The 18,315-nt window shown below is 39.6% G+C and overlaps 1 protein-coding gene across 2 annotated transcripts in view; it reads left to right on the forward strand.

Moving 5' to 3' along the window:
- The window catches only part of LOC110951383 (1-phosphatidylinositol 4,5-bisphosphate phosphodiesterase beta-4), a 98,015-nt gene that overhangs the window by 58,248 nt on the left and 21,452 nt on the right, over positions 1–18,315 (forward strand). For both annotated transcript variants that reach the window (XM_022194410.2, XM_022194412.2), the window contains exons 7-26: positions 1,747–1,890; positions 5,092–5,171; positions 5,293–5,346; positions 5,444–5,525; positions 6,530–6,630; positions 7,071–7,128; positions 9,447–9,555; positions 9,966–10,176; positions 11,038–11,131; positions 11,264–11,343; positions 11,435–11,519; positions 11,604–11,694; positions 11,776–11,871; positions 12,054–12,202; positions 12,960–13,055; positions 13,738–13,882; positions 15,132–15,216; positions 15,805–15,929; positions 17,611–17,662; positions 18,148–18,250. In XM_022194410.2, the coding sequence (XP_022050102.1) occupies positions 1,747–1,890; positions 5,092–5,171; positions 5,293–5,346; positions 5,444–5,525; positions 6,530–6,630; positions 7,071–7,128; positions 9,447–9,555; positions 9,966–10,176; positions 11,038–11,131; positions 11,264–11,343; positions 11,435–11,519; positions 11,604–11,694; positions 11,776–11,871; positions 12,054–12,202; positions 12,960–13,055; positions 13,738–13,882; positions 15,132–15,216; positions 15,805–15,929; positions 17,611–17,662; positions 18,148–18,250 (2,040 nt within the window). The remainder of the gene's footprint in view (positions 1–1,746; positions 1,891–5,091; positions 5,172–5,292; positions 5,347–5,443; positions 5,526–6,529; positions 6,631–7,070; positions 7,129–9,446; positions 9,556–9,965; positions 10,177–11,037; positions 11,132–11,263; positions 11,344–11,434; positions 11,520–11,603; positions 11,695–11,775; positions 11,872–12,053; positions 12,203–12,959; positions 13,056–13,737; positions 13,883–15,131; positions 15,217–15,804; positions 15,930–17,610; positions 17,663–18,147; positions 18,251–18,315) is intronic.

Here is an 18,315-nt window from a genome sequence, read left to right on the forward strand (position 1 = left end):
GGGTCGACCGATAAGGCTTTCTCAACACAGATACTGATTATTAGTAATAAAGGAGATTGCTAGCCTGTCAGATAAGATCAAATACAATGTTATTATGCTGCAGGAAATTCTTGTGCCACGTATTACTTAGAAAAAATGACAATACTGTGAGAATAAATACAGTGACCTATAGAAAAGCAGCAAGATTTAAGTAAAATGCATTGCTAAAACTAAGATAAGTCAGCTAAAAGACTAGAATAGAAAAGTAAGAACTAATCTGGCATAGATACTGAAGAGGTAGAATAGAATAGAATAGAATGTCATTTATTGTCACTATACACAAGTACAATGAGATTTAGAGCATCTCCATCAGTGCAAGATACATGTAATAAAAATCACAAAAAAGGATAAGTTAAAACAGTTAAAAAGAATAAAAGTGCATGGTCAGTGTAAAGTAATATTGCAAAAAAAAAATGAAATACTGCATGTGGATTTATAGTAAAAATGCAAATCCTGGTGTCAGAATTTAGTATAACACAATCTCCAACATAAAACTTTCTTGATAAGTTTTTGTTTCTATGTAGCCCTGCGATAGACTGGCGACCTGTCCAGGGTGTCTCTTGCCATGCAATGTTTTTTGTGTTAGAGAATCATTTGGTATGGACTTTGTGCTTTAAGTTTGAAGACCTTTTTATATGTGCAAAATTTCGCTATATAACACACTTAAAACAAAGGGGAAACCCCAAAAAACAGAATATGAGCTTCTTAAAGGCAGCTGGCAGCCAATTACTACCATATTTAGCAGGTGGAGAGCCAGATACACAAAGCTGTATGCGCTCTTTGTGTATAAAATATTGATTCATGCGGTGTAGCGTAGACAGTGACACATTATATTGTAGTATTTGGCTCCACGCCTGCTGTATAAATTATGAAGGCTGTTATTGGAGTAGCCGTATGGAGGCTGGCTTCTAATCATTAAACCCATCATGCTGCTAAAAGTAAGACGCCTGACAGGAAACACTGTTTACAATCATTCCTGGGTTGTGTATTTGATGCTGACAGCAGCCTGTTGGGTTGTGTTTATGCACATGTGTGAGGACACGTATACAGATACTACAGCCTGATAGCTCAAACGCTGTTCTGGGCTCTGTAAGCAGCAGACGACTGATAGCAGGGCTTCTCCTCTGAGGCTAACATGGTTACACAAGCCCTGAGAGCTGTTTCAAATAATCCAATGAGCGAGGGAAGATGAATGCGATTGGATGATTGCTGGCTGGGATCTTAAAGTGCCACGGCCTGCTGCCTGCTTTTGTTAATTCAATCATGCAAACATACATCACCGTCTTCCCCGGTGACGATTATGGCACTGAAATGATGAGAGGGAGGAGTGGTGCTGCGTTTCTGACAGCGGGAGAAGGATTTCATGGATTTTCTGTTGCACTGATTGAACAGGAGTTTACTCATTTACCAGGCTGAAATGAGTTGTGGAAATTCTGAGGAATACAACTAGAACAGCTGAATGTCAGAAATGTCTGATATCTTACAAAGTGTAATGCACTTACAAGTATTTCCAACATTCAGTGAGGATTGTTGTAATTCATTTAGCCTTATAAATGCATCAGAATATCTACAATGCTTGTTGTGTCTTTTCTGACATTTTATTTCTCTTTAAAGGTGTTTCTTGGCCTCTTTAAGTCTTCATGCCATGTATTCAGATGCCTCTTTGTCCACCAATTTCCTACTAAATTCTTCTTCTTTGTTTGTAAGGATCCTAAGATCTTGTCATCGTTTGAGGCCATTGGAAAAACAGAAACCGACCTGGAGGGCTGCATCATCTGCATCTGCAGCGGCACAGACCTGGTCAACCTGAGCTTCATGTTCATGGTGGCAGAGAACCCAGACACAGCCAGGGTATGTGCACTTATATCCGCTGCATATCCATGGCTCTTACTATATTTTAACAATGAAAAACCTCACTCTGCATTGTATGTTTGTATATGCTGATATACAAGATGCGATCCAAAAAGACTTGGCCTTTGAAAATCTAAAAAAAAAAAAAAAAACCATACCCTACTTAATTTTAGGGTAGTGTCCTTGTGCATCGACACTCTGCTCCCAGTGCTCCTGCAACGCTTGAAACGTTTGCTGGAAGCACTTCTATGTACATGAAACCCGTCAAGCACTTTTTGTGATGGTCACTGAATCTCCTATTCTGTAAAAAAGAGGAATACGTATATGTAAATGGCTCCTTCTTTAGTCTTACAGATTGAGGTTCTTCCCCTAAAAAAACTCCGTTTTTTTTTTTGTTTTTTTTTTTCTGGATGGTAGCTGCAGACCCACCTCTCGTCCATTACGTGAAGGTTGGAACATCCAGCTGCTGACTCGTGCAGACTATGATGTTTGCTCTGTTCCATTCTAAAATTCGTGGATAATTTGTGTTAGCCATCCCACACAACAGCACATATCACAGTCCAAAAAGGCAGCTTTGATGCATTTAAATTGATTCCCATGTAGGAGTGGGCGGTCTGACAATCTTATATCACAGACGATCTTAAATTGGCATATCACCTGCTTTTCAAAGGAAATATAGTGATTGCGTCTTTAAGGAAGATTTTTAGTGACAAAAATGTACCAGTAGGTAGCAGACCAACAACCTGAAAGAAGAATCAAAGCAGATACAAGTCACCACTTGCAGTCAGAAGTTTAACATTGAAATTCCAATGAAAGCAGGTGCACAGTTTGAGTTTTCCTTCAGCCTTGAATTGAAGTGACAGACTTTGTATCCAGGCAACTGTATGCACACAAAAAAAAAGTGAATCATGTGATTCCGAGTTCAAGTAAATCTCAGATCCCGATTCTTCCCCAAAAGATTCTTCTTTGGCCAGACTGGTCATCCCCATGCTCATAATGATCCCAAAACATGTAATCTGTAATACAATGTAAACCCAGCACTCACACAGAGTGCAATTAATTAAACATTTCCACATCTATATACACAAGTATATAAAGGTTAAAAGAACACCCGGCACATCAAATAGCTAACTCTAAAAAAAAAAAAATCATCTGAACAGCCGGGAGAATGGTTCATATTTCAGCTCCTACACAAGGCCTTGATTCGTTCTGATAAATAGACACATTTTGAATGACTCATTTTCTCTCACCTCATCTCTGCTGCTGTGTTCCTCCTGCATGCCTGCTTTTGCTGTTATTTTTCTTAGACTACCACCAAAAATTGGCTTTCTTTGGTGCTGTAATACAAACACCTGACACCTATGAAAAGACCCCAACCAGTGAAAGTTGGTAATACTTTCTGACTGCGGTAGATCATAAGTTCTATTATACTTGAAGTGCACAGACAAAACTTGTCTTTTCATGGTCTTTTTCGACACTAAGGAAAATATAGCTTAAGATCCAGTATTTTGACGAAGGTTCGATCGACTGCAGAAGATTACAGGCAGCTCTGAGGCAGAAGAAAACTCGAGGAGAAAGAAGACAACAGTTAAAGTCAGCTATCTTCTGTTTAGTGTGGCCCAAAGGCTTAGGAGTAATTGAAAGACGTAAAGCCGAAGCAAGAAGGAGCCCCTTTGACATCTCAGAGTAATCTTTGTCAGCCTGAGGGACGTCTGCCATATAGCTCAATAAATCCACGACACACAAATAGTTTTTGATCATTTGCACAAACTTGCAAAAAATTATTAAGTGCTGAGAGACACTCAAAAGGTCTGCTGGCAGCGATATAACGCAGAATGAGTGAGAGTCGCAGCTCACTGTCAGCCTTGATGAAAATGTTTTTATGTAATTTATTCAAAAGTGTCAACTTGAGCAAAGAATTGAGAATCAGCAGCCGCTTTACAACAAACTGAAACTAGATGCTTAGTGCCAGCACAGATCTGTTATTTATCACCGTAGCGTTGGTGTTTGTTCGTCATGCTGGACATATTCACGCCACGGCCTTCAGCTGGGAGGCCCGATGGTTGAAGGACAAACACACACACATTCAGGTACATCGGTTTAAAACGCAACCGTCCCTGCCATTTATGTCCTTCACACACAAACACACACACACACACACACACAGACATAAACACAGCACGACACCGCCAGCTCCTCCCAGCAGGAAGGTGGCCGTAGGTAGGCGACCTCGGGAGCTGACAGACTTATTTACATCACGTTCACACAAACACGCAGGGCTTCACCAACACCCCACGCCCAAACACGCCACCCCTGCTGCACCCGTTATCTCCTTAAATGTTTTTATAATGATGTCAACGATGATTTGCTGTCGAACTGGAGGAGATAAAGGTGCAGAGAAGGGGCTCCGAATCGATTAGTTGCTGTTAATAATTTATCTGATTAAAAAACATATGAAACGTCTGAACCCTAAAACCTGACGGTGAGTTTGAAAGATATGTCTTTAAAAATTGTGAAAATTACAACATTGATCAGTCAGAAACTATAAAAACAGAGAAAACAGTATTTGAACTACTCCTCATGTGCCGTTAAATTGGGAAAATGATCTGAATCTAAGCTAAGAATTGTAATATTTCCTCAAAATGACTGTATTTTACACATGTATTTTTTTATTTGCTCTAACTATATTCTGTTAAAAGCAAAACATTCTTCACTTCTTGGTGCAATCATGAAACCGTGATTGATTCACATTACAAAAAATAAAGGACTTTTCAGCTGAACTGCATGTTGTTGCATTGTAAAGGTAATTTTTATCCGGTGTATCTTATTGATTGCTAACTTTTGGATAAAGAATTCATTCAAACTTCAGATTCTTGTCCTCGGCATTGTTTTGCATCAGGCAGCGTATTCATGCAAGTTCCAAGGCCACCTACAACTATTTGTTCATTGTTGCTGCTCACAACCTTGCAGCAGCTCGCGGTTTGTTTGTTTGTCAGGTTTATGCGTTTGTGTGCGTGTCCTGTCAACATGCTCGCCTACGTGTGTGAATTAGTAGGAGATTCATTTACTTTTATTTCCACAAAGACGCTAAACACAATGCAAACTGGATCCACATTTCCCTGCTGTATGTTGGTCAGCGGTGTTTGTAGGGCAAAGGAGTGTGTGTGTGTGTGCTGAATCTTTGTGCTTGTTTGTTTGCAGAAGTGGATCGAGGGTTTGAGGTCAGTGATTCACAACTTTAAGGCCAACAACGTCTGTCCAATGACATGCCTGAAGAAACAGTGAGTAGATTTCACAGCACGCTCCCTGCATGCTCCAATTACCAACACTTTAGACGTTACATACAATCTCCAAGCTTTTCTCAATCAGCCCCTCTAATGTGAGTTTCTCCTCCTTGTTTAGTTGGATGAGAATGTGCTTCCTGACCAATGTGAATGGAAAGATCCCCGTCAGAGGGTAAGACAAAAGTTTTTCTCCTTTATGAACCCATTTTATATGACTATGATTCACTCATCTTCACCTTCTTTTGTTTTTCCTCCTTTGTCTTTTACAGCATTACACGAACATTTGCGTCAGGCAAGACGGAGAAGGGCATCTTTCAGGCTCTGAAGGATCTGGGCCTCCCCAGTGGAAAGGTCAGAGACAGTCTGTTCAAGTCCAGCAAATGTTAGTCTATAAGTGGAGTCTTTATCGACCAAGTTTGGATGCAGAAAAAAAAAAGAACTCCAACTCCACAGTCACTCAGGCTGGGTTTCTAAAACATGTGTTGAAGCACATTTTTAAGTCTTGCATGAGGAAAAGTGAATTGAAATGGTAATATTCAAGATACCCACTCAGTTTCACAAAAACATTTGTACACTTTGCCTGACGTGGTCGTTGACTCTTTTCCAAAAAGCGTTAATGTGCAAAATAGGAGATGGAAGGAAACTTTTCACTCATAAGACTGTTTCTGCTTTTTTATTTTTTTATCGTATTTGCCTCTGAACAGCTGAAAACACGGCAAAATCCAGTTTACCTGAAAGAATAATTACAACTAACCCAATGGAAAGTAATCCCTGAATAATTATCTCTCATAGATGGACAAAGTTTTGCTTATTCTTCTTTTTTGAAGCTTTTTGGTTGATTTGTTTGTTTTTTGTCATAACTCAATTCAGTGTTATTGCAAATTCACAATATATGTCATCTCCCAGCATGAATTATATTACGAATTATAAACAGAGAACCTGAAACCCAGAAATCCAAAGGGTTCCCTATGAGCGACAGTGGGAAGGAACAAAAAATAACCTTGAACCTCCAACAGAACCAGTCTCAGGGAAGGCAGCCACCTGCCTCAACCGGCTGGAGTAGGGATAAGTTGGGTGGGGATAGTGGTGGGAATAACGCGTCCTAAACTTTAAACTGTTGCGGTCTGTAATGTGAAATGAGCTGTCATTTGTTTGTGTGTTTTATAAACGTGTTTATTCCCATATGATGCACTGTGACATAACCTCGTAAAGGATTGTGGGTCAGATGTAGTTCAACATCTGGCTATTTTTTTCACACTACATTTGATATACTATGTCGTGGGGCCTGCTAAATCTTAGCATACAGTGTGGAAATATGTATAAGTACACTCTTTCTTTTCTTTTCTCTTCCACAGAATGATGAGATTGAACATTCAGATTTCACTTTTGACATTTTCTACGCGCTCACACAGAAGATCTGCCCTCGAACGGACATCGAGGAGCTCTTTAAGAAAATGTGAGTTTCCTGTTTCTAATAAACCCGCCTGCTCTTTCCTCTGCACAGTGATTTTCCATGTTTGCTGATTTTTGCACTTCAGAAATAATAACAATGTTAACAGCGGTACCCCAGGGTTGAACTGTACCTGTGTAGCCTAACAGAAGTGTTGAAATATTCCCCGATGAGAGATGAGCATCGTGTTCGGAAAAAATCAGGACAAAAATGTTTCTGCGCCTGCTGCACTAACTACGCCTGGACGGCCTAACCTGCTTCCACAGTTCGACATTAATTACATTCAACCTAATGACAACATTGAAAATAGAGAGTGATGATTAACATGTAAAAGTTAACGGAGTACTTTTCTCATTTTAACTGTGTGAATGACTGAGAGTTTCTATTTTTTTTAAAAAGCGTAACACTCTGTTGTTTTGTTCTTTTTCTAATTAATTCCTTTGCAGCAATGGGAACAAAACTGATTATTTAACTGTAGACCAGTTAGTCAGCTTTCTGAATGAAGTAAGCTCTTTACATTAACTTCTCTGTGTGTTTGGCTTGAGCTTTCTGCTACCTGCCTCCCTGCTGTACTTCCCTCCTGCCCCTGGTAGAAGTTGCCCCTCCGACCTTCATCAAACCTGCATCCATGACTTTTACAGAATATTTAACTTTTAAGGGCAAATTCCACCTCCTCCCTCTTGTTCTGCATGCTTGGACATGTCTTGCCGCCATCGTTGCCGCCGCTGCCTCCCCTGCTTTCCCTCTCCATGTCCGATTGGTGTCGCCATAGCAACCAGACTTCCTTTTTTTTTTTTTTTTTTTTTTACCTGCATCCTGTAGCTTCCTGCTTGGTTTCATCTCATTTCCTGCTGTGCTGTTTTTTCCCCACCGTGTTTTTCTACCTGCTTGGTCACGTGTGCCGCCGCTTCATGCCTTCAATCAGATTAATTCCTCCACCTGCGCTTGGCGAGTGGGCAGCGGCTCCTTAATGATGCTGTTGTTTTCGTTCCAACGCACGACTTCCACTGCTTTCAACGCGGCATTTAAACGCTGCACCTGTTGGCGTGATTCACAGTTTCTGTGACCTACATGCTCCCTGTTGAATGCCACAGTAATATTTAAAACAGCTCTACCGACTTAGAGGTTCAACTCTAAGGAAAGGCTTTTAATATATTCTATTATACGTTTTTAAGGGGAGACACTACAGGTGAAACAGTAGAATATGAAATAATTTAACAGATATCAACATGAAACTTATCCACGTAGTGACTTACATCAAGACTATAGTTTTTGGTATTTCTTAATCTTATTTATTTATGTAAATGAGACATTATGTATCTAAAACAGGGCTGCTACTAATGAATCTTTTCCTTGTCAATTGTCATATTGATTATTTACTCAATTAAAAGATAAGTTTGAGCTATAGAATGTTACCTGAAATGGAAAATATTCAGTTTATTGTCATAGAAAAGGACAGAAACCTGAAAATATTCTAATTTAAGAAGCTGCAATCAGAGAATTTCGACATTTTTTTATTCTCTTAAAAAAATTACTGAAACTGATCAATCAGTTAATCATTGCCAGTCTCATCATAAAATACCCTAAAATATATACATTTCCAGAACAGAAATCTGAACATTAAATGAAATTCTTACATCATTTTGTTGACAGGTATTCTGTATTTAACACTCCAGAAATAACAGACATACTATTAACAGCCAAAGAAAAAGTCCAATTTTTATGGATAAAAAGTTTTTCAAATCAGGTTATCAATAATGAATGAACAAAACTCTTTGTAGAAAACCTTAGAATACAGACAGGAATAAAATTAGAAAATTAGTGCTGCAGCTCTGGATATCTGGCTCAGTTTGAGGAAAATCTGAGAAAAGATACTACTTAAATAAACAACTTAACCTAAACTTTGATTGCTTACTTTCAGACAGTTCTTTTTGTATTACATTTAAATATGTTAACATATGTAATTGTAGGAATATATATCACAATTGTACTCTTTTTGCATTAAGAAAACTAAACACTGGATGAAGTCAGGTTAAGATTTTTGTGTCATTTTGTTGACGTGATAAGTTAGAGGTTTATACAGAGGGTGTCTGTTTATGACTCCATGAATCAGAAAGTACTGTCAATGGATAGAAAAAAAGAAATCCAATTTTGCCATTTTTTTTTTATTGATAGATTGTTCTATAAATCATGTTCTGAATGAGAAATGACCAAACCTTTCTGTAAAAACCTTCAGAATATGGATGGAATTCAACTGGAAAGTTTGAGGTCAAACAGAGAAATTGGCCTTAAGCAATAAATATTTTAAAATTACATGCATTTTTAAACGGAAACAGTAGTTTACATGTCGATTACTTACAGTAAAGCTATTACAAGTTTTCTCAAATGTTGTGCCAACATGTGCAAACAAGGCATTATTATTAATAATAAACTGTAATAAATATACACACATTTCCTTAGATATTTGATAGACAAAAAACACTTAAACATGTATAGTCAATGTTTTATTTCCTCAACTAGTCTAAAAGTAGATGTGTTGTGGAAGCAAAATATCACAAAATCTCAAAACTGACCAGTGCAGGACAAAACTGTGCCTTTGCCTAGAGTGTCTCACCTTAAGCAATAAGAAATTAAAACATTATTAACTCCCATGAGTTAAAAATTTCCCAGCAGACATTTCAGATGATCAGAGTGTAGAAACATGTTGCATTCGTTTGTCCTCCGTCCTGTGTGTTGTCAGACCCGTTTGTTTTTATCCAGTCTGTGTTTGGAAGTAGACTTTGGATGTGTGGATGACTGAGTGTTCGCATGTCGCTCCACAGAACCAGCGCGACCCGAGACTGAACGAGATCCTGTTTCCGTTCTACGACCCAAAGAGAGCCATGCAGATCATCGAGAAGTACGAGCGAGACGACGGCCTGAAGAAGAAAGGTAAAAAAAAAAAACCCAAACAAAACAAGCAAATGAATCCACAGAAAGGTGTGGAGGGAAACAGGACACAGAAGAACATTTAGGCTCTGCTGCCATCTGCCTGTAGAACCTTGAAACTACAACATCACGCCAGATTACTGATAGTTGAAACTGAGATTTATTTAAGCCTCTGTCGTCTTTTTATTTTTCCTATCATGACAAATTGACAAACAGTTGTACAGACAGTTCTGCTTATTAATGAATACTTATAGCATTTGGGCGGTAGTTAAAACAAATCTGTTTAACAGGCGTTTTTGATGCAGCCTCACAGAGATCTGATGTTTAATAATAAATGACCTGAACCCTGCACCTGTTGCATTATCGGTATTACAACTTGTCTGAAATGTCGTATTTAAATCAACCTCCTCCAGGCCACATGTCCAGTGACGGATTCTGTCGGTACCTGATGTCAGATGAAAACGCTCCGGTGTTTCTGGACCGGCTGGAGTTGTACCAAGAGATGGACCAGCCTCTGGCTCACTACTTCATCAGCTCCTCCCACAACACCTACCTGACCGGACGACAGTTCGGAGGGAAGTCCTCAGTAGAGATGTACCGCCAGGTGCTGCTGTCTGGATGCAGGTATGGAGAGATGTGGTCTGTTAAAGGGGAATATACACAGTATAGCAACAACTACGGTCTGTAATTGTGTTTGCATTATGAACAAGACTGACAGAGTTAAGACCTATTAGATATTTTGTTTCACAGATGCTTCGTCGTTTCACAAATAAGATGAAACCTTATTAATCTTGAATAAAATCACAGTGTATCACAGCCATCTAGAGTTTCTATTGACTCCTACAAGTCTGAATTTTCTACGCTGAAATAAATGAAATGGATAAATCTTTGTCACAAAAAACAATCATGCATCAAAGATTTTTTTATAGATCTGACAAAATCTGCTGGGTCAAAAATATACATACAGTAAATCTAATATTTAGTTAAATGTCCTTTGATCATTTTCACCTGCATTATTTACTTATGTAGCTGTCTGCAAGCTTCTGGTTTTGGCCCAGTTATACTAAATTTATTGGCTTTCTGACACAGACTTGTTCCTCTACCACAGTCCACAGGTTCTTGATGGGATTTAAGTCAGGATTTCTTCACTACTTTTGATGTGTTTCGCCTTTTGACAAAGGTGCATGGATTTCAATGAGTCCATCAAAGGAAATTAGGAGTTTTAGGATTCACTGGAAATGCAAGACTGTCATTTATGTAAACTTTTGTTCACAACTGTGCCTAACATGATAAAAATAGTTCCTGGTGGACAAATGGATATAAAACGACATGTGGATAAACTGCAGCTCAGTTATGTTTGTACGATATGGCTCAAATTCCCAGACAGTTCTACACTATAAAAATTCCAGACTAAACTTGTGACACTGGTTGTGTTTTATGTTTTGTGAACATCAGTGGACTCCAGTGAGATTTTTGTCGTTCCAGGTGTGTGGAGCTGGACTGCTGGGATGGGAAAGGAGAGGACCAGGAACCCATCATCACTCATGGAAAGGCCATGTGCACAGACATCCTGTTCAAGGTGAATACACAGAACTACAGAAGAGTCTGTCTCATCTACCTGACCGTTGTTTCATGTCTGCTGCCCCCTTGTGCTGACAGTTCGGTATTACATCTATCATGTCTTCAAACCTTTCTTCTCTTTTTACCTCAGGATGTTATTCAGGCCATCAAGGAGACAGCGTTTGTCACATCAGACTACCCCGTTATCCTGTCCTTTGAAAATCATTGCAGGTAGATGTGAAGTTGAAAACGACTTTTTAAAATGTTTTGTATATTTTCAGATTCAATACAATCTGCATGTGTGTTTTTTGTTTGTCACTAGTAAACCACAACAGTACAAAATGGCAAAGTACTGCGAGGAGATCTTTGGTGACTTCCTCCTCAAACAGCCTCTGGACAACTTCCCGGTTTGTCTCCTCTTTCTGATGCTCACTTTATTACAACTGGATGACAGTCATTAAGATTTAAAAGTGGGATTTTCTCCCTTGCAGATTGAATCTGCGCGCCCTTTACCGTCTCCCAACGACCTCAAACGGAAAATTCTCATCAAAAACAAGCGCTTGAAACCCGAAGTGGAACAGAGTAAGTAGTGAACCTTCTAATGTTTGAAAATGAGTAGAAAGTATTTTATGTTAACTTTATATGTGTGTGTGCACAAAACAGAGCAGCTAGAGGCCTTTAAGAAACACATGGAGGCCGGAGAGACCAACACCACAGCCATCATTATGGGAGAGGAGAACGAAGACGAGACAGAGAACGGTAAACCCTACAATAAATTAAGAGGCCTGGATGACTTTCTCACATGTTTGTAGAAGTTAGAATAGCTAGAAAACATGAAAAAAACTTGTTCAGATTCACCGAGCAACAGGAAGAGAATCAATATCTGCAGAAAACCTTTGTTCCTGGGTTCATCTCTGTCTTCTGTTTGTACGAATCTGCAGGAGAAAAAGAGGCCGAGGAGAAGGATTTGAATTCAGAGGCGCCCAGCAGTCTGTCAGAAGCAACCAGCGAGAAAGAAGCCAACAGTGTTTCTCAGAGTAACGCCGTCAGTTCAAGGAAAGAAGAAGAACGAAGCAACAGCATCAAGAAGGTGAGTCGGTACTTTGAGGACTGACTGGATTCTAAAACACTGAAATTAATTGTTCAGCACTTGAGTGAAGCAACGGGGTCTTTGGCAGGTGAGAAGAGAACTGAGGTTGGAACTATTTGTACTTTACTGACTCCAGTTGTGCTTATCAATGCTGATTCTTTGAGTTTCAGGTGGTTAGGGTTGCTGTAATGGTCAAATCTTGCTTTTATATTATTTTCCAAGTAAAACTATTCTAATCATATAATATTCTCTATTAAAATGTAACTCAGAGGAGAAATTTTTAAAAATGTATTACATTTTCCTGATTTTACTTTCATACTTTCACTTAAAGTACCATTTTCAACTCATGACTTTTACAGTGTGGTTTTAGTGCTTTGACTTAAGGATCTGAGTGCTTCATCCACCATTACCCATCTCTGTCTGTCACCGTAAACACAGACTTAATATGAAGATTTTATGAAATAATGTAGTTACTATGTTTGCCAACCAGTCTGACTGAACATCTCCTTTAAGGAATGTGGTGATGCAGACTAGTATGTTTGTTGTGTGAAGTGAGTCTCTTCGGTGTGGTTGCTGCAGTCAGAGAAAAGTGTTGTAAACTTACTTTATTCAGCAGTAATGTGCCTCCAAAGGCAGAATAGTTACTGAAAATAATGCTCCGCTTGTTTGAAATGAAGACAAGAGTCCAGTCTTAATTAAAAACTAACTATTCATGCATTTATTTATATTGTGTGAGTTTTATCCATTTGTGTTTCAGGTACCTGATGATGAAGTGACAGAGGTTTCTGAAGCCACTGAAGCAACAGATGCCACAGATATCTCTGAAGCATCTGACCAAGACAATAACAAAAAGGCAAGTGCACGTCTGCCTAAATAACTTAAAATTATTTGAGATAGATTAATCATGTTTCTGTGCAAGCAGCGGCCACATCTCTGCTGAGATTTCCTGTTGTCGTACAATTGCATCGAATGTGGGCAGCATTGTGTTGACTGCAGTCGTAACGTTTGCATGACAGGTCTGTTTAAACATTCAGTACAGCTCTATTTCTATTCTATAGATTGATACCGTCTGTGAATGTTAAATGATTAATCCACACATCTGTCCATCCCACATCCAACCATCCATCTATTGTGGATGGAAAAATCAATACATCGATCAGCAGATGTGTGGATATTATCTATTCATCTCTTTCCATCCACACAGATCCATTTGTCCATCATCTACTGGGCTATCATTGATGTAGTCTATTCCCAGTAGATTCTAGTTCCAAGAGACTGTGTCAAACATTTCCAATTTTATTATTGCCCACAAAGTAGGCAGCACACATGAAAGCACATTGTTTACCTAAAAAAAAAACATAAATTAGGAGCCAAAAGTCCAGTGGAGCTCAATCTGATGGACTCATTCTGTGGGGAAAAACACAGTGGAAAGAATTAGTTGCTTTAATCTTAATATCGCTGTACACTTCCTACTGTTTAGTTATAACGAGCGGAGTGCTGTAGGACTCATTTAAACGTGCTTCTGTCCTGTGTAGGGTGGAGACGTGGCAGAAGACTCTGAAGAGGCTATTATCGCTCAGTACACCTATGTAGGAGCCACAACAAACATCCACCCGTATCTCTCAGCGATGGTCAACTATGCACAGCCCGTCAAGTTCCAGAGTTTCGATATGGCAGAAGGTCAGTTTTTAAGTTGCTTCTCGTGTATTTTTTATATCTCGTTTACAATATTTGAAGTCAAACAACAGTTACTGACAGAGTTCCCAACTTGAAAAATTTGCATAAATGCTCCATAAAGTCGTAACAACAAATGGAAGTCAGTGAAATTTAGGTATGTGAACTGCTGGGTTGTTGATGTCATAGAATCAAAAACATGAGGGAGAAAAGTAAGTATAAACGCCACGTAAATTGTTATGCCAACATTTCATTGGCAATATGTTATTAAAGGCATTATGGAGGATGTTTTTTTTTTTTGCTTAATTTGTCTGATTCACAAAAAATGAATATACTGACCTTTAGTGGACTTGTATGTATGGTCTCTAAAAGAATTTTAAAAAAAAAACTGTGGACATGGCAGGACCTGAAAAACATCAGCCAATCAACGCGCTCGGACCGAGGCGTTTGGTTTGCTCCCTTTCCTGTCAATCAAAAATCTTCCGGCTCAGGCCTAGTTACGTAGATTACGTACGCCTTGGACTTACGTGTTTTCTGTGTGTGTTGCTTTGGTATAGCTTCGTAGTTAGCTGGCGACTTTTTTTGCTCATCTTCTTTTACATAATGGCAGATAAAGATCCAGGGGGACCCAGCCGTAAAAGACAACTTCACGAGTGCTACGCAAGTTTCTGGAGGGGGGCGTTTCTTCGTAAATGTTAAGAGGGGGGAGGTTAGAGGGGGTGAGGGAGAGGTTGTATGTGCGCATGCTACGTTCAAAGTCATAGGAACCTCCTCTAATGCCTTTAAGTTGTAACCATCATTTAAGATAAGCATTTATTAACCCAACAGTGGGGCGATGTGCAGTGTTACAGCAGCAAAGACAATGCAAACATCAAGGAATGTAGTACAAAATAAACTGAAATATACATAAGTACTAATTATAGAAATGACAGTATCGCACAGTGGAAAGGCTTGCAGTCCTAGTTAAGTCTGAAAAGTTATTTATCAGCTCCAATAATGTAATCCTGATATCTCTCACCTCTGTTAACATCTTGATTCATGTGAATTGGGATGAAAATAAATAGAACATTCCACCACTTGTGACCTTCAGCTATCAATGTATTATTTAAATAGTCTGACCAATAAATGAATCTATAGCATCTATGTTGTTTCTCTTTTGTAACCTAAAAGGACATGAACCAACAAGTGAGGAGAACCTAGCTAGTGAAGTAAGACTGCAAAATGAATCTTCTGTACCGTTTCTCCTGTCTTTCAGAGAGGAATATCCACCACAACATGTCATCTTTCAATGAGTCCGTTGGCCTGGGTTACCTGAAGACTAATGCCATCGAGTTTGTCAAGTATCCTTTGAACTGAAGTCATACTTGCGCTGGATTTATCTGAAAAGCTGCAACAAGGTGATTACCAAGGCATCAGAGATATAGCTGAAATTTACCAAATAGGTGTGGGATTTGTGTTAATTTGCTATTTTGTCTCAGAAAAGTTAGCGGTAAATGAAGAAATATCCATGTTCTGTGCTACTACACTGTCAGACACCTTGGATGTTCTGTCATGATCATCACCACTGAGCTCCACTTTACTTCACAGTAACATCTGAGTTTTAACTTAATAGATCGAGGTCACCCAAATGAGAGCTGAGCGACGGGTCAGAGCTGATGTTTTTTAGCCATATTTGTTTCCGCACTGATGTCGGAAAATAACTGGAAGCCTCTGGAGCCTCGTGTACTTTCCGACTGTGCAGCTTGGCCTGACGCTCACATCCACTCTGCTCCCTCCAATGGGACGGCTTGACCCAAGCTGTTCGCGCTAAAAATAGTCCGACGGTCTGTTTGATGCACACAAGCAGTCGAATGAACACACATGTGTATGGAACACACACATGAGCTCCTGTTTTTAAAAAAAGAAAAAATTCCTGAGCGTCAGTGCAGCTACAACAAGCGTCAGATGAGCCGTATCTACCCCAAAGGAGGCCGAGTGGACTCCAGCAATTACATGCCTCAGATCTTCTGGAACGCAGGCTGCCAGATGGTCTCGCTGAACTTCCAAACCCCAGGTACCGCAACACGAACACGCAACCTCTGACCTCACACATGCACATCTCAGAAACAACCCCTGACCTCATATAATCACCCATCAGGCTGAAAGCGTCTTCTGTACGCGCTCAGTAGTTCAACGAGGACCCGCTAATCAACAACGTTCACCACCAGACCAGCTCACATCTGCACACATCCAAATACATACACAAAGCAAGAATAACAAAGACCTGATGAAGAGGCAAGTTGGATTATAAATACTGATTTTAACACTCGGCACACCTACATTTGCAAAGGCACATTTGTTTTTCTGTTTACTGCCTCTATCCCATTAGGGCTACAGCAGTTAATTAAGATTAGCTGTCATCTACTACATTTTTCATCACCTAATTTGATAATCGATTAAGTAATGAATATTTTTTAAGGAGAAAAGTCTGAATTCTGTTACTGTAGCTTCTTAAATCTGAATATTTTCTTTCCTTCTTTATGCCCATAAACTAAATATCTTTGGGTTGTGGACATTTTTTGGACCAGACTTATCCTTTTAATTGAGAAAACGATCAACAATCATTAGCTGCAGTTCTATTTTAGGTAGATAAAGCCTCATTTGCATATTTAAACATTGGATTTTATTAATTCACATTTTGTCTCCCCTTTAACTATGATATGTATATTACATATATAAGCAGAAGGCACTAAAACATTTTTTTTAAATGTTATTCTACTCCTAATATGTTTCAAACAACTAATTTAACACAATCTACAGATTAATCGACAATAAAAGTAGTCATTAGTTGCAGCCCTTCTGATAGTTTGTAGATACAAAGCTGAAACCATGAAAGTTTGTGAACACACTCGGGGTGAACTGAATCAGATTTTATATGATTTTTAAGTTGGAATTACTGGGGATGGGTTCATTTGGCAAGAGATCCAGTAGGAATTCTACTGATGTGGTCGGGGTTGATTTGGGTCAACTGTCATGTTTAAATAAGATTTGTGCCAGTTTACTTGTGCACTAATTATTGGTCTGGCCAATTATCTGCATTTTTACTCTAAAAAATAAATTAATTTAAAAATGCAGCATCTGATTGGGTACATGCCAGTAGCCTCTGACTACCGAAGGACAAACTTAGAAAGCTCTCTAAAATATAAAAATGTGTTTGAAATAAGATTTTCAAATCTACTGCAAAGGGACATTTGTCAGTTCAAATATCATTTATTGTTGCTGCTATCAAAAGCAAATCAGTCAAGAAACGTTTTGTTTTGGTAAGCTTTGTTGCAATTTATGTGCACAAACTTCCAAACCTGATGAGAATGAATACAGATTTATCCCCATAAGTAGTTTACATTCACACGCTTGCCTTGTTTTTTTTCTGTTGGACTCACACACATTTTGAAACCCACCTACATGGTGAGTGATGCCTGTTGCAGAACAGCTGCTGCTGCTTCATGCCCAGAGGCAGAGAAGTCGGACCATATGGCCGGCTGAGAGGAACATGTGCAGAGCTGCAGGCGTGAGGAGTTCACACGAGAGGTGGAGCTTCTGGGGCATGAATAGTTTGAGGGGAGGAAAACAGAAATGTCATCGAAAATGGAAAACCCCTCTCTGAAGTCCACACAAGAAGAGAAAATGAATGTTATTTTGAAGTGTGTAACTGTTTTGATGTGGTCACTGAGCTCCTCCCTCCTGCTGTCCAACAGATCTGGCCATGCAGCTGAACCAGGGAAAGTTTGAGTACAACGGCTCCTGCGGGTGAGAACAGCACTTCTCTCCTTTCGTTCGCTAATTCCTCCCCATCCCGTACCTCCCTTCTCCGCCCCTCTCTGAAGCTCATCAATTATAGCTTGTCACATCTCATTAGCGGTTGCCAGAAGCGACCGTAGCCGCTATCAGCCCCGAGAGCCAATGAGAGCCGTGGAGAAGGAAGCTCCTCGTCTCTCTGCAGTCATCTATCTCTTCCTGTCTCCATCATTGTCTCCATCCCCTGGCTCTAATACTGTCCCCGAGGGCACAGATTTTACTGCTAATGCTGGAAATCTCATATGCGGAGGGATCAGGGAGAACCATCATTACTAATGTTACTCTGAAGGCGCCCCAGTTCCACTCACACAAGGACCTTTTTACACTACATCTTTTACTCCCCATAGAGAAATGTCCAAATAATCTTCACAGAAACATCCCACATTCACATGCTGTGTGTACATTCCTCTCATATTCATCCTGTGTTTGTGTGTCAGGTACCTGCTGAAGCCTGATTTCATGCGGCGGTCAGACAGGATGTTCGATCCTTTCTCAGAGACGCCGGTGGACGGTGTCATCGCAGCAACCTGCAGCGTACAGGTAAGACTTAAATCAGGCAGAAAAACAGCTAAACTCAATAAATACAAAGGTTTTGCAATGCACAC

This window comes from Acanthochromis polyacanthus, chromosome 16 (genome assembly GCF_021347895.1).
Source record: "Acanthochromis polyacanthus isolate Apoly-LR-REF ecotype Palm Island chromosome 16, KAUST_Apoly_ChrSc, whole genome shotgun sequence".
NCBI classification, from domain to species: Eukaryota; Metazoa; Chordata; class Actinopteri; family Pomacentridae; genus Acanthochromis; species Acanthochromis polyacanthus.